At 66.4% G+C, this 13772-nt stretch overlaps 1 protein-coding gene across 2 annotated transcripts; it reads right to left on the reverse strand.

The window, feature by feature from the left end:
• Nucleotides 1-3905: 3905 nt before the first annotated feature.
• CFAP410 (cilia and flagella associated protein 410) lies at nt 3906-13480 on the reverse strand. 2 transcript variants are annotated; one of them, XM_032356682.1, is made up of 7 exons: nt 13253-13435; nt 11085-11103; nt 9917-9963; nt 7460-7689; nt 7141-7312; nt 6206-6296; nt 3906-4376 (listed from the first exon to the last, which is right to left on the reverse strand). In XM_032356682.1, the coding sequence occupies exons 1-7, from the start codon at nt 13327-13329 to the stop codon at nt 4245-4247; spliced, it is 768 nt and encodes a 255-aa protein (XP_032212573.1). In that variant the 5' UTR covers nt 13330-13435; the 3' UTR covers nt 3906-4244. The 2 variants fall into 2 exon arrangements, with proteins under 2 accessions (XP_032212573.1, XP_032212563.1); XM_032356672.1 differs by lacking the exon at nt 11085-11103 and having other exon boundaries at nt 13253-13480.
• Between the last annotated feature and the right edge of the window lie 292 nt (nt 13481-13772).

The following is a 13772-nucleotide window of genomic DNA, read 5'->3' on the forward strand; positions in this document are numbered from 1 at the left end:
CACGTGTGTGCCTGCGTGCATACGTAGGCATGTGAGTGTGCGCGTGTAACTGCGTGTGTGCGTGTCTGGACGCACGTGTGCACGTGGGCTGTGTCCGCACAGGTGAGTGCACACGTGCGTGCCTACGCGTGTGCGTGGGGAGGCTGCAGCTCAGAGCTGTGTGTCTGGGCTGGGCCCCCACTGTCCCGACACCCCCTCCCTGCAGCCAGGCCCTGCTCCCCAAGCAAAGGGGGGGCTCCCCGTCCTGGAGGAGGCCCCGGAGGCCTGGCTGTCCTGGGGCCATCGCAGATTGCGGAGCCGGCACTGGACCCCAGGCTCAGTGGGCTCTGCCCTCCAGCTGGTCTTCGAGGACACTGTATGGGGCCCCCGAAGGTGCCAAAAGCTGGGGTGGTACCAGTCACCTGGCCATAGAGCACCGAGTGTGTCCTCTGCACCGCGCCCAAGGGTTAGGGGCTTGCCACGTGGGAGGCCTCAGCCCAGGGCAGGGCTGCTCTGGCGGATGCGAGATCCCAGGAAGTGGCTTCCACGTTCCCAGAGTGTGTGCGCACGTGGGCCTCTGAACACGACCCGGGGAGGCTCTGGACAGACGCTGGAGACTTCCTGATCCACCGTATGGACACCGTGCGGAGTCTGCTGTGGGGCCAGTGGCCCAAAGACACGGCCAAGGCCTTGACGAGTCTGCCCGTGAACCCAAACTCACACAACATGGAAGGGAGGGCGCCCACGGTGGGTCCCTGCTGTGCGGAGATTGGGGGGGCAGCTGGGGCAGGCAGCTGGCTGGGCCAGGAGAGGGCTGCGGGCTGAGGGTGCTCCCTGATTAGACCAGGCCCACCCAGGCAAATCTCCCTTCTGATTCACTGAAGCAGCTGGTTAGGGACTTTGAGTGACATCTGTGAACATCCGTGAAGCTCCTTCACTTCGGCCATATGTGCAGAGTATGCATCACGTTCCCAGCACCCCCCACTTGGGGGTGGAGGTCATATGGGGTCTGGGACCTAGGGGCCACCTGAGAAGCCCACAGACAGCAAGCCCTGCCCTCACGTGTAGGAAAGCATGTGCTGAGCTGGGGGTCTGAGGCCAGAGTCAGGCCTCGGGAGCGTGGCTGGGGAAGGGGTGCTGGAGGCCCTGGGAATGTGGTGAACTAGGTGGCAGCCATCGCCCCCTGGTCGCCTGAGACTGGGGCAGGGTCCTGGGAGGGGCTGGGGGGCGGTCTGCTGCAGGGTGCGGCACAGGGGAGGTGTCTACACAGTCCGGAGCACAGCGCTGGCACTCCACCTGCCTCGGGAGGCAGCCCTGCCCCACAGCCCCCCAGCCCCTGTTCAGCCCGGTGGGCTGAGGCTGGCCTGCTCTCCGCCCAGAGGGCTGTCCCCACAGCGCAGGGCGGCCCTGGAGGGCAGCTCCCCTGAAGCCACTGTCCCTTGTGTGAAGGCGGCTGTGTCCCCAGGGCAAGCTGGCTGCCGGCGGCTCTGGGACACAGGTGGCCACAGTGCGCCGTCCTGTCCCTTCATCCCTGCGTGTCCTGCCGCTCTGCGTGGACTGTCTCAGGCCCTGGGGACACGGGTGCTTCTGCAAGCTTTGCAGGGAACAAAGCTCACAAATAAATCTTACCAGGGTTCCCAGGCCCTGAGAAGCATCTGCTGAAGCAGGAGGCCCCGTGTCCGGCGGCTTGCACACTTTCTGACGCTTCCGCTGTGAGCAGGGCTCGGGGGGTGCTGGAGGCGCTGCTGGGAAACGGCCCAGAGGCTCCTGCACACGGGTGCCCTCGCGCTCACGGTGCGGCCTCAGGGCAACACCTCCCCAGGGCCTGCGTGTGGGGCGGGGGCGCGCAGCAGCAGGCATCGGCCCTGTCCCAGGCCCCCAACATGGCCCCCCGCCCGGCACGCTCGGTCCGCGGGCACAGTGAGGATGCTCACCACGGGGACCCCCAGCTGCTGCGCAGGGAGGCAGGTGCCCTGGTTTTCCTGCCCGATGTCTTGAAGGCAGGGGTGAGGTGGACGCATTCCCAGGTTTCTCTCACCCTGCCCCACCCCCACATTCCCCGCCAGCCCCTGCGGAGGGGAGGGCGCAGGTGGGGCTCCTGGGCGAGGGCCGTGGCCACCAGCCTTCCCATCGTGGCACCATGATGGGCAGCTCGGCCCTTTACACACGAACAGCATTTCCTCCTCGCGAGAGACCAGGCAGCCCTCGGGACTCCAACGGCTCGATTCCCGGGGGACGTCTAAGATCCGGCTACGGAATGTGGGGGCACAGCACCCAGCAAGCGTGGGGTCCCACGTGCCTACGCTCACGCTGGTCACAGCCTGGCCGAACGCACACTAGGAATGCAGGGGTGCAGGCGTCGCGGGCCAGCAAACCAGCTCCACCGCGGGACGTGGATGCCCAGCTCCGCCTGCACTCTGCGAGCCCACTGTGGGCGTCCACTCCCAGCGCGGCCAGTGCTCCCTTGGCTGGACAGAACTCCCCAGATGTGTGCTGGCAGCCCACTAGGCGAGCCCGGGTGGCCCCCAGGCCCCGGCGGGTCCCCCCAGAACTCCGGGCCTCCAGGGCAGCCCTGGAGCCCGTGTCTGTTTGCGGAGAACCCCGGCAGCAAAGACCCCTGGGTTCTTCTCGAATTTCCCCAACTGATCTGACTCCAGAACCAACATGGGGGACCCGTGAGCATTTCTCAGTCCTTTGCTGGGGAGATGGAGGCCTCCTGGGCGCACAACCACCGGAGGACCATCGGTGTCTTCCCTCCACACGGGGCAGCCCCGGGCTCGGGAACAAGGTGAGCAAGTGCCCCACCATCTGGGGGACCCCTTCCCCTGCCTGGTCCTCCCGCACAGCTCCCCCAGCCAAGATCAAAGGGCACCTCGCAGGGCGTCTTCCCCTGAACTCAGACCTCCCCGGCCGCCCTGGGGGAGCAGAGGACCAGCCCCGCAGCCAATCCCAGGTCCCCACCTGGGGCACACCAGACGGCGCGGGCAGGAAGTTGGTGTGCGCCCGGTCAGCTGGGTGGGGAAGGGGGCGGCTGTCCTCAATTTAACACAAACACCCCAACTTGCTTTGAGACGCTTTATTGAGAGTCTGACCACCGTCCACACGTACAGCGGAGGGCACACGTGTGTCCCTGCAGCCACCTCCCCAGACCCCCCTGCAGCGATGCCTTGCTTCTGCCGCTCAGCTCCTGGAGACCCACAGACGCCCCGGAGAGAAACCCCCCGCCTGGCACCCAGCGCCCTGCGGCAGGCAGCCCTGGGCCCGGGGCCGTTTGAAACCCGCTGGCCTGAGAGTAGCCTTCCCTTTAAGAGAGTGGCGTCTCCTGGGCACAGTCGCCCCATCGGGATTCTTGCACATGGCGCACAGGTCACCCCCCTGTTCACACGGCGATGGACACATTACAGAGATCTGGGTCCCCCAACTGGAGTGGGGGTGGAGGGCACCCCTGCTCCCGTCTGGGCCGCAGCAGCTCCCCTAAGGCTGGCTACCAGCTCAGAAAGCCTGCCGCTGCCCAGCCCGGGGAGGCGTCCTCAGGCGCTGGGGGGGGCGGGGCTAGGAAGGGACCCGCCCCTGGCCTGCAGAATGACCGCTTAGGGCCTGCGCCTCAGAGCAAGGCCCGCGGCTCTCCCCACGGTGTCCTCCCCACCAGCTGCCTCTCCCACGACCGCACCCAGATCCTGCCCGTCCCGCACAAACCTCTGCACCCTGCAGGCTCTTAAGAAAGCAGAGAAAAAGGGCAGGGGAGTTCTCCAACCCTCCCCAGCCCTGCCGGTCACACGCAATGCCTTGGTGGCTGCAGTGGACAGAGCCTATCCCACAGCTGGGTCAGAGAACCAACAGGGGAAACGCGTGTGAGCAATGGCCCTCACCTTTGAAACACTGTCAAGGTCACGTCTGTCCCCTAGGAAACGCCTGCTTCCAGATCGGACTTTGGTAAGATATTTATTAGGGACAGTGGGGGCCCTGCCCGCCTCAGGAAGAGACAAGTCTGGGGAGCCCCCTGTGCAGGCCGGTGGGCACTGGGCCCCACGCAGGGAGGGCACCCAGCACAGTGCCCGATGCCCGGCCGGCTCTCGCGGCGGCGCCATCCACACCGAGGGCCTGGCGCCCCCAGGCGGGCCAGAGCTTCCTGAGACATGGCCCACATGCTGGGACTCAGCCGGGGTCCCGTGGAGGCCGTGGCTGTGGCAGGGACCGCACATCTCCCAGGCGCTTGGGCACGGGGTCGTGGGAAGAAGGCTTGGCAGCTCGGTCCCGACTGACGGTCACTCCACGTCCTCCTGCAGCTCCAGCTTGGGCAGGGCCTGGAGCCGGCCGACCACAGTCTGCCGCACGGCCTCCAGCCCCTCGGCGTCCAGCTCCCGCAGCAGCAGCAGGACGGCGCTCAGCACGTTGTTCTGGGGGCACAGAGTCACCGTCTGAGGGCCCCACCCTGACATGGACACCTCGGGCAAGTCACCTTCCAGGCAACCCGGACAGACACAGACAGAGACTCAGGTGGACGGAGCCTGCAGGGACTGCCCGGAGAGGTTAAGCCACTGGCCCTCGGCTACACAGTAGGGGTCAGTGCTCGGGACCGTGCGATCTCACACACACACACACACACACGCTCGTGTGTGTCATGCGTGTGCATGTGGTCTCTATCTGCACCTGAGCGAGAGGGGATTTTGCACACGGGCTACTCGAGCTGGCTCGTCCTGCGAGTAGAGCTGTGAGCCGCAGCGCACGGCAGCAACGTGACGTCAGCTCAGAGGGTCATGCTGGGGCTCAGCACCAGAGCCCCCACCCGCCCCATGGTGCTAACCTTTGGCCTCAGCAACCCTCGAGGGTCCTGTTACCCCTGCACCCCTACACTTGTGCGGCCTCCCTGGCCGCCTGCATCCTCCCGCTCGGGCTTGTAGGACCTCCCGTGGGAGGACCGAGCCACGCTTCCTGCTCGGAGCAGAGCCGCAGCCTTCCCTTCTGTCCCCAGAAGCGGCTCTGTCTGCTCCAGGGGATTCCATGATTTTCCGGATCAGTGATTCAATCTCGAGGCTACCCCCCCACCCCAAACCCCCGGATGCTCTGCAGATGCCTGCATGTGGGGAGGCGGGTCCTTTGGACCTTGCCTCATCGGCAGAGACTGACCGGCCCCGGGGACTATCGGGGGGCTCCTCCCTGAAGGTGCTGGGGGGACGTGCACGGACCTCGCGGAGGACAGTGACCTGTGCAGGGCTGGGCCTCAGGCCCAGGGACAGCCGCCTACACTGGCCTGCAGCCCACAGTCACTTTTGTCAGTGGCTCTGGGGGACGCTTTTCCTGAAGGGTGGGCTGGCCCCTCCCAAGGACAGGGCCTCTGTCCATCCCTTCTGCACCGCCCACAAGCTTTTTCAGTTCCTCGAGGGGGCGCTGGCAGCCCCCAGCCCCGCCTGTGGAGCCCTTCCCATGTGCGCGCTGGTCCCACAGCTCCGGTCAGACCCTGCCACCGGGAGCCGGGAGCAGCAGGTCACGGGCCTCCCTCAGGCCCCGGCTCTGCTTGAGCAGCTCCTCCCACGGGACAGAGGCAACGTCCCCACTGGGCCAAGCTAACGCTAGTGACCCCGTTCTGCCGGCCATACTCAGGATGTGGCCACTCTGGCTGATGATGCCAGTCCTGCTGGTGTGGGTCCATAGGGAAGCTGCCCTTTCCTGCCCATCAGGACACACGTGGGAAGACACGGCCCCTCTCCTCTTGGGTGTGCGCCTGGATCAGACGGCCAACCCGGTGACCAGGAAGGGAACAAGACCCAGGACCGGCCAGAGTAACAAGGAGGCAGAGGCTTGGAAAGCTCCAGCATGTTGGACGGAGCTGCCCACATAACCCGCTCCTTGAACCTGTTACTCCTTATGGACCGTCAGGAGCCACGATGCCACAGAAGCCGCCCTGCTGGGACACGGAGGCCCCCCGCGAGCAGCACCCCTGCAGCGTCAGCTGCTCGAGCCGCCTTCCCACCCCCAGGCCAGATGCGGGGTGGACCCGGGTCCGGTGTGCGGCACGGAGCAGCCTGCCAGCTGCTTCGGGGATCCTCTCTCGCTCCGGGGCTGTTCCTTCTCTGCTGGCCTGGACACCCCGTCTAGTCCGGCCCAGAGCCGGCTTCTCAAACCTGGGTCCCTGGGTGTCTACAGCCTGTCCGGCCCCACCATCCACATGCCGGGCGGCAGGAGAGGCAGCCGCCTCCAGCCCGGGCTGTCCCCGGGTCACACTCACCCTGTTCTTGTGACTGCTCACGGCGTCCCTCTGCGAGAAGGAAGGGAACCGCTCCCGGGAAGGCGGCTTCAGGCCCAGCTGGCTCCGGGCGCTGCAGGTAGGAGATGGAGCACAGGGTGCATGAGGCCCGCCCTGCCCGGGGCCCCACTTCCAACCCCGGAGCCGCCGACCACAGTGAGGCAAGCGACCCGCCGCTTGGTGACGCTGCTTCTGGAGGGATGGAGCGCTGCACGGGCAGGGCACGAAGGATGGGCGCCCCTGCCCGTGCGGGCAAGCACGTATCTCTCTGGCCCCCCGGGGGCCCCTCGCTGCACCTGGGCTCCCCCAGCGTGGGGGACACCGAACACAAATGGGAACGCAGAGCCGTGGGCGGCACCCAGACGGCTTCCCGCACTGGCGGCCAACAGAACGGCCGGCTTGGCTGCCGAGTGGCCACGGCCCGACCACCTCACTGGGCTCGGCTGTTCCTACCACGTTTCCTGTGCTCCGTGGCTGCTCAGGAACACCCGTGACAGTCTGCAGCCTGGCCCCAGAGACTGCTTCAGCCACATGGGCAGTGCTGTGGTCAGAGGTGCCCTCCTTGGGCCGCATTCCCCTCCCCCCACCAGCAGCTCGGCTGGCCACGGTCACAGCCTCCTGGCCTGCCCTCGGGAGGCTGCAGGGCTGGGCCCAGAGGTGCCCTCAGGCTCGCCGGCCCATGTCACCTGCCCCAGCTCCAGGCCACTCCAGCTGCGGGCGTGGTTACACACACACACACGCACGCGCGCATGCCTGGGCCCGGAGCCTCCCGGACGCAGAGCCGGAAGCAGGCTGGGGGTCACTGAGAGCCGCAGATGGCAGGAACCGCGCCAGGCAGCTCCTTCCCTCCTTCCCAGAAGGGCCCAGAGTCCCCAGGAGGACCCTAGGGGCAGGCCCGCAGCCCCGGCCAGGCTCACCTCATTTCCTCCTCGCCACAGCTCAGTGTGTCCTGCCGGGTCTCGGCGCTGGTGTCCATGGCACTCAGGGCGTAGGACAGCTCAGACCCACCGTTCCCTGTGCCCTCAATGCCAGGGGCCGTGACCTCCTCTCCCTCCAGCAGCGCACGGGACAGCTCCTCCTCGGTCACGGCTTCAGAGGGGGGGCGGGGAGCAACGGCATCAGAGCGGACTGGCCCCCACAGGAGCCACCCCCCGCCCCCAGGAGAGCACCGGGAGGGGCAGCTGCCCATCTGGAGGGTTCAGGGCTGTGCGGGGCGCCGCCAGGGCGGACACGTACGCTGGTTGTCCAGCTTCTGCAGGTGCGGCAGGTTGCGCAGGACGGTCATGCGGTAGAGGTGCGGGTCGGGGCCGCAGCACGGGTTCTCCGCCAGCCAGAGCACGCGCAGGCGCGGCAGGCCTTTCAGGTAGAAGAGCTCGGCCAGGCTGGGGATGCGGTTCTTCCGCAGGTAGAGCTCGCTCAGCTGCCGGCACTGGCTCACGGGCTCCAGGGTGGAGACGCTGTTGACGCTGCACGGGGACAGCACGGGGACAGTAGGGGATCAGGACAGCGAGCACCCCGCTTGCGGAGGGTGGCCCCCTCCCTCCCTCTCGGGCCCACTGCAAACTCCAGAAAAGGCCCCCGCGGGGTCAGGCCCATCTGCCCTCTCCGCGGAAGGAGGTCAACACTGGACCCTGTGAGTCAAGTTCAACAAAGTCCTCAGGCGTAAGGACGGAAAGTCTCTCAGGCTGGAAACAGGAGGAGCAGGGAGCCATGCCCCGGCCTCTGGTTTGGTGCAGGCCTCGGGGGGCGGGGGGGCGTGCAGCTGGGGGGTCAGAGGACATGGAACAGGCCACCAAAGAACGTCTCTGTGCCCCTAAGTGGGCAGCGGCCGGAAAACCCCACAGCAACACAGCAAGCGCCAGCGAGCTCAGCCTTCCGCAGAACTGAACACCCGAAACAAAGTAAGTGGGTTTACGTTTTGTCCCTCAGACTTGTGAACACACCACAGACGGAAAATTGTCAGGCCTCTAGGTAGAGAGCCTACAGGCTCCCGGGGACACAAGCAAAAAGCTTCCGACCTCCGCAAAGTCAGATGGACCGCAAAGGCGCGCTCAGTGGGCAGGCAGGCGGGACAGTCCCCCTCCACCCCCGTGCAGTCCTGGGGACGCTGTGGCTCCCTGCACAGCTTGGGGGGCACGAGTGGGGCCACTCGGAGCGACCCTGCCCGAAGGGCCAGATGATCTAGAACATTCTCTGCCGGAGGCTGCACTGGTGGGGACAGCACCGCAGCGGGGGCCCCGGTTACTGATGGAGCTGCTGGTGTGGAGGCCTGTGCTCAGCACAGGGGAGCTGCATGCGACAGCCCACAGGCAGCAGATGCCATGCGCCCAGAGCAGGGCGAGGCTCCGCCATCTCCAAGTCGGAGAAGCCGGCCGAGGCCTAGGCTGGGGTGGGCCGTGAAGATCCGAGCCACACCGGCCTGCCATCCTCCTGCAGGAGCACCAGGCTAGCTGTGGCTGCACGGTGTTGTGTCCCCCCCAAACTCCTATGCTGAAACCTAAGCCCCAGGGTGACAGGGTTCAGAGGGGACGGGGTCAGGGCGCCCTCAGGAAAGAGCTCCCCTGAGCTCCCTCGCCCCTCCCCCACAGGGACCCAGGGAGAAGGGGCCTCCCCAGACACTGAAAACGCCAGCACCTTCCCCTTGGACTCACAGCTCCAGAGGCACAAGACATGCTGTCTACAGTCCACAAGCTGCCCAGTCTACGGGATTCTTACAGCAGCCAGGACAGACGGCCCGCCTGCGCGAGGCTCTGAGACCAAAGGGAAGGGACTGCACCCCAGGAAAGGACTTGGCACCCTGTATTCACACTGCGACTCACACTTGGGTTCCAATGCAGCTGGCCACATGGGCACTGGGTACCTGAGCTCAGTCCACTACCCTGGACCTCCTGTTCTTTCTCTGGGCCGTGAATGCGACAGATCCTACAGCTCAGGGAGCCTCCCACGCAGGGCAGAGGTGGGCGGAAGCTGCGCCCACTTTCAGGAAAGAAAGGTGACCCACTGACTCATCAGGGACGCTTCCGAGCTCCAGTCCTGGCCTCACTGGTAACAAGAACTCCATGACACAGACGGCGGGCCAGCACGCTCGCCAAGCTCTGTTTCCCCGCCTGCGCCCGCCCCTCGCTGCCCCCACACGGGCAGGTGCCGGTAACATGTCTGTATTACAGGGCAGGAAACTGAGGCCCAGAGGTCTGAGCCTTGCCCAAAGGGGGAGACCAGCAACCAGCAAGCAGCGGCGACTCCCAGGCCCCCTCCCCCGACCCTCCCCACTGCCCGGCTGCCAGAAATGCCGACGGCTGCGTTTGGCTCATGCACGGTTTCCCTAGTCTGTTAAGATGCCAGTGCCCCCGGAGAGATGGCTACAGTCATGCAGCGCATGTGACGGAGCTCCTCGCCGTGCCGGAAACGGGGCAGAGCCAGTGGGAGCTCTGGGGGCAGACACTGCGGCCTCCACGGCAGCTGCTCCTCGGGTGGGTGTGTTCCCACGGTCGTGGTAGGGGCGGGCAGGGACACAGCTGGAGGGGGACGGCCAGGCAGAGCATCGGAGGGGCCCTGTGCACCCGGGCTGCCCCGCCCACAGAGGCGGCCCTCCCAGACACACTCCCGATGGGACTTCTCAGCTTCTCTCGGGCTTCTGAAGGTTCTCGCCTTCCTTCCGGCCCGGGGACTCAGAGCACAGCAGCGTGTAGGTACCTGAGTGTGATCACTTCCAGGCTGGGCATCTCCCGGCAGATGGAGACCTAGGAAGTAAAGGAAGCTGGTGGCGCACACACTGCCAGGCACTGCCGGCCAGCCCAGCCCGGACACAGCCACACGCAGCCCCACCGCCACCGCCGAGGCAGGGCTGGCACAGCACACAGAGAGCCCGCGGGCTCTGCATCATACTCAGTACTCCGCACTGCCCTCGGGACCCCTCAGCCCGCAGGAGGAACACACATGGTCTCTCTCTCGCCGCCACCAAACGCGGCCAGGATCCCTACCCTTCGAAGGCCTCAGAAGACATCAGCTAAGGGGACCTCAGCCATCAGACCTGGGCCAAAAGGGAGAGGGGACTGCAGCTGGATCTCGTGCCATCTAATACTGTCAGTTCAGGGGTGAAGAGCAACAAGGGCCTGGCTGGGTCCACAACGGGTCCCTGACCTCTGAGGCCAAAGGGCGGGGCAGTCCCCAGATGTCTCTGCACCTGCCACGCGCCAGGCACGGAGCCAGATGGGGCCCTTGACCTCAACAGGCTCGCAGTCTGCTCAGAACACTTCACGTGTGCAGTGGAGTGGTTTTCTGCTCTGGTGGTATTTTTGTTTTTTTAGGGTAGTTTTTGGCTGCTTGCTTGCTGTGTTTCGGTGGCAGCGTGAGCTGGAATCAGCTCTTCTGGATTTCGACTCTGTTTTCAAGGAAAGGCACGGTTCAAGCGACAAAGGTAAGGAAGAAAGAAAAGACAGGCACGTGGTCCCTGTGTGTCGGGACTTCCAGCCCAGGAGACAGAGAAAGGGAAGAAATCTGTTCACAAACCCACAGCTCTGCTCAGGGTGCTGCCCCGACCCCCACCCTGCGCCCCACTCCCCTGCCACGGCCTGGGGGCCAGAGCACAACACTGGATCCCAGCGAGAGCGGGAGCTGAAGGGACCAACTGCTCCCCCCTCCGTGAGACCGGGGACATGCAGGAGCTTCCGAATAAAGCCGGGCACCGGGCAAAGCTTTTTCCTTAGTCGGTCCACGCTACGCAAACCGCTACGTCGACAGAGTAGCAAGTTAGGGGCTGAACAGAACGCGTGCAGTTCTGTAAATTCCGCGGTCCTCCTGGGGCGCAGGATACAACTCTCGGGACCAGAGAGCACCGGGAGAGGCTCGCCGGAACACTTACGTCTGTGAGGCGGCTGCCCCTAGAGAAAGAAAAGACATGTGTACCTTAATTTGATTAAAATTGAGTAAAATAGTATTAGAAACACAAATTCCAAAAAAAACCGACAAATGTCCACAGGCTAAAATTCCACAATGTCAGTGACAAAGTCAGGGACGGCCTATCCAGACGAGCGGCAAAGGGTCAAACCTTGGGACAGGCTGTTTGCGACCCAAGTCTCTGACCCTGCTTGAGGGCTGCCTCTGCGGCCAAGGAGCAGGAGAGCCGCTGCTCTTGGGGTCAGAGATCCGCTCACTCCGCAGGCGGTGGCAAGGCCGCACAATGTCCCTCACTGATGAAGTCAACAAGCGAGCCCTTGTGAGGCCGAGTGCAAAGGCTGAGCGCGCAGCTCATGAACACAGACGCCGGCGCGCCTGAATCAGGGCCCTTGTCTCCGCTGCTCAGACAAGGCTCGGCCACCTCTTGGAAAACAAAGAGGGGGTTATTGGGAACAAGTGACAAGCTCACTTCAGTCAATCTGTCGACACTTCCTCGGAGGAAGGCTGGGCTCTGGGCTAAGCTCCCCACATCCCCCTCCACTGCCCCGCATACAGGAGCTCGTGGAGCCTTGCCTTGAGTCCCCAGTGAACACCTGTAGATCCTTCAGGAGTTCCTGAAGCGCATCTGTCCTTCCCTGGCCCAGCCAGACCTGGCCAGCCCAGCCTGGAGCCTGCACTGACCCCACACCTGGCCAGCCCAGCCTGGAGCCTACACTGACCCCAGACCTGGTCAGCCCAGCATAGGGCCCGCACTCACCCCCAGACTTGGCCAGCCCAGCCTGGAGCCCACACTGACCCCCAGGCCTGGTCAGCCCAGCATAGGGCCCGCACTGACCCCCAGACCTGGCCAGCCCAGCCTGGAGCCCACACTGACCCCCAGACCTGGTCAGCCCAGCATAGGGCCCACACTGACCCCCAGACTTGGCCAGCCCAGCCTGGAGCCCACACTGACCCCCAGACCTGGTCAGCCCAGCATAGGGCCCGCACTGACCCCCAGACTTGGCCAGCCCAGCCTGGAGCCCACACTGACCCCCAGACCTGGTCAGCCCAGCCTGGAGCCCACACTGACCCCAGACCTGGCCAGCCCAGCCTGGAGCCCACACTGACCCCCAGACCTGGTCAGCCCAGCATAGGGCCCGCACTGACCCCCAGACTTGGCCAGCCCAGCCTGGAGCCCACACTGACCCCCAGACCTGGTCAGCCCAGCATAGGGCCCGCACTGACCCCCAGACTTGGCCAGCCCAGCCTGGAGCCTACACTGACCCCAGACCTGGTCAGCCCAGCCTGGAGCCCACACTGACCCCAGACCTGGCCAGCCCAGCCTGGAGCCCACACTGACCCCCAGACCTGGTCAGCCCAGCATAGGGCCCGCACTGACCCCCAGACTTGGCCAGCCCAGCCTGGAGCCCACACTGACCCCCAGACCTGGTCAGCCCAGCCTGGAGCCCACACTGACCCCAGACTTGGCCAGCCCAGCCTGGAGCCCACACTGACCCCAGGCCTGGCCAGCCCAGCCTGGAGCCCACACTGACCCCAGACCTGGTCAGCCCAGCCTGGAGCCCACACTGACCCCAGACTTGGCCAGCTCAGCCTGGAGCCCACACTGACCCCAGACCTGGCCAGCCCAGCCTGGAGCCCACACTGACCCCAGCTCCTGCATCCCGTCTCGCCCCTCCCAGGCAGCAAGGCGCCGGGACTAAGGACTGGGTTGCCCGGTGTCGCCCCCTTCCCCGCGAGGGAGCGGCTCACCCTGCGTCCCCCACCGGCAGGTGACCCGGCTCCCGCGGGCGGATGTCAGAAAACGGCCTCCCGAAGGCACCGTGGGCCCCACTGGCGCTGTCCGAAGGCCGGCGAGGAGCCTCCGGGCGATCCCAGCCGCCCCGGGCAGGCAGAGCACGTCCGCCGCACAGCTTGGGGGGCTGGGGTTGGTGCAAGCTCCGGGTCGACCCCGGCCGCGGCCCCGGTTTGCGGCAGCACCTCCCGCAGGCGGAGCGGCCCCGGCACCCGCGTCCTTCCACCCCGACCGCCCTGCGGCTCCTCTCCGGCCCGTCCCGCCCGAGGCCCAGAGCCCAGCCGCGGGTCCCGGGCCGCGGGCAGGACGCGCGGGGACCGCCCCGGCCTCTGGGCCCTCACCAGCAGTTGAGCTTCCGCACGCTGTGCAGCTCCGAGGCCTTGGCGCGGGACAGGACCATCTTCCGAGTCAGCTTCATGGCCGAGCGCCCAGGGACCCACACCGCGGCCCCGCCGGCCCGACCCAGCCCGCTGACCCGGACGGTCTCCGCTCCGCTGCGGCCTGTCTCCAGGGGGCGGGGCCCGCGTCGCCAGGGGCGGGGCCAGCGAGCCCATTGGTCACCCCGTGAGGGGCGGAGCGGCGCGAGCGCAGTGAGACCGCCGAAGCTTGGCTCCGAACGTTGGCTCCGCCCCGCCCCGCCCCTCGGGCCGGACGCCCAGGGCTGCGCATGTGCGTGGTGGGGGGCGGGCGTGTGACGCGGTTCTGCCGCGCCCGCGTGCGGACCGCGTTCCTGACCGAGCCCCAGCCGCGGCCCTCCGGCCCCAAACCCTCCGGCCCCGAGCTCCGGGCCCCCGAGCCCCCGAGCCCCCGAGCCCCCGAGTCCCCGAGGACCCCGCCCCCAGCTGGGGCCCCCAAGCCCGG

This window comes from Mustela erminea, chromosome 1 (genome assembly GCF_009829155.1).
Source record: "Mustela erminea isolate mMusErm1 chromosome 1, mMusErm1.Pri, whole genome shotgun sequence".
NCBI classification, from domain to species: Eukaryota; Metazoa; Chordata; class Mammalia; order Carnivora; family Mustelidae; genus Mustela; species Mustela erminea.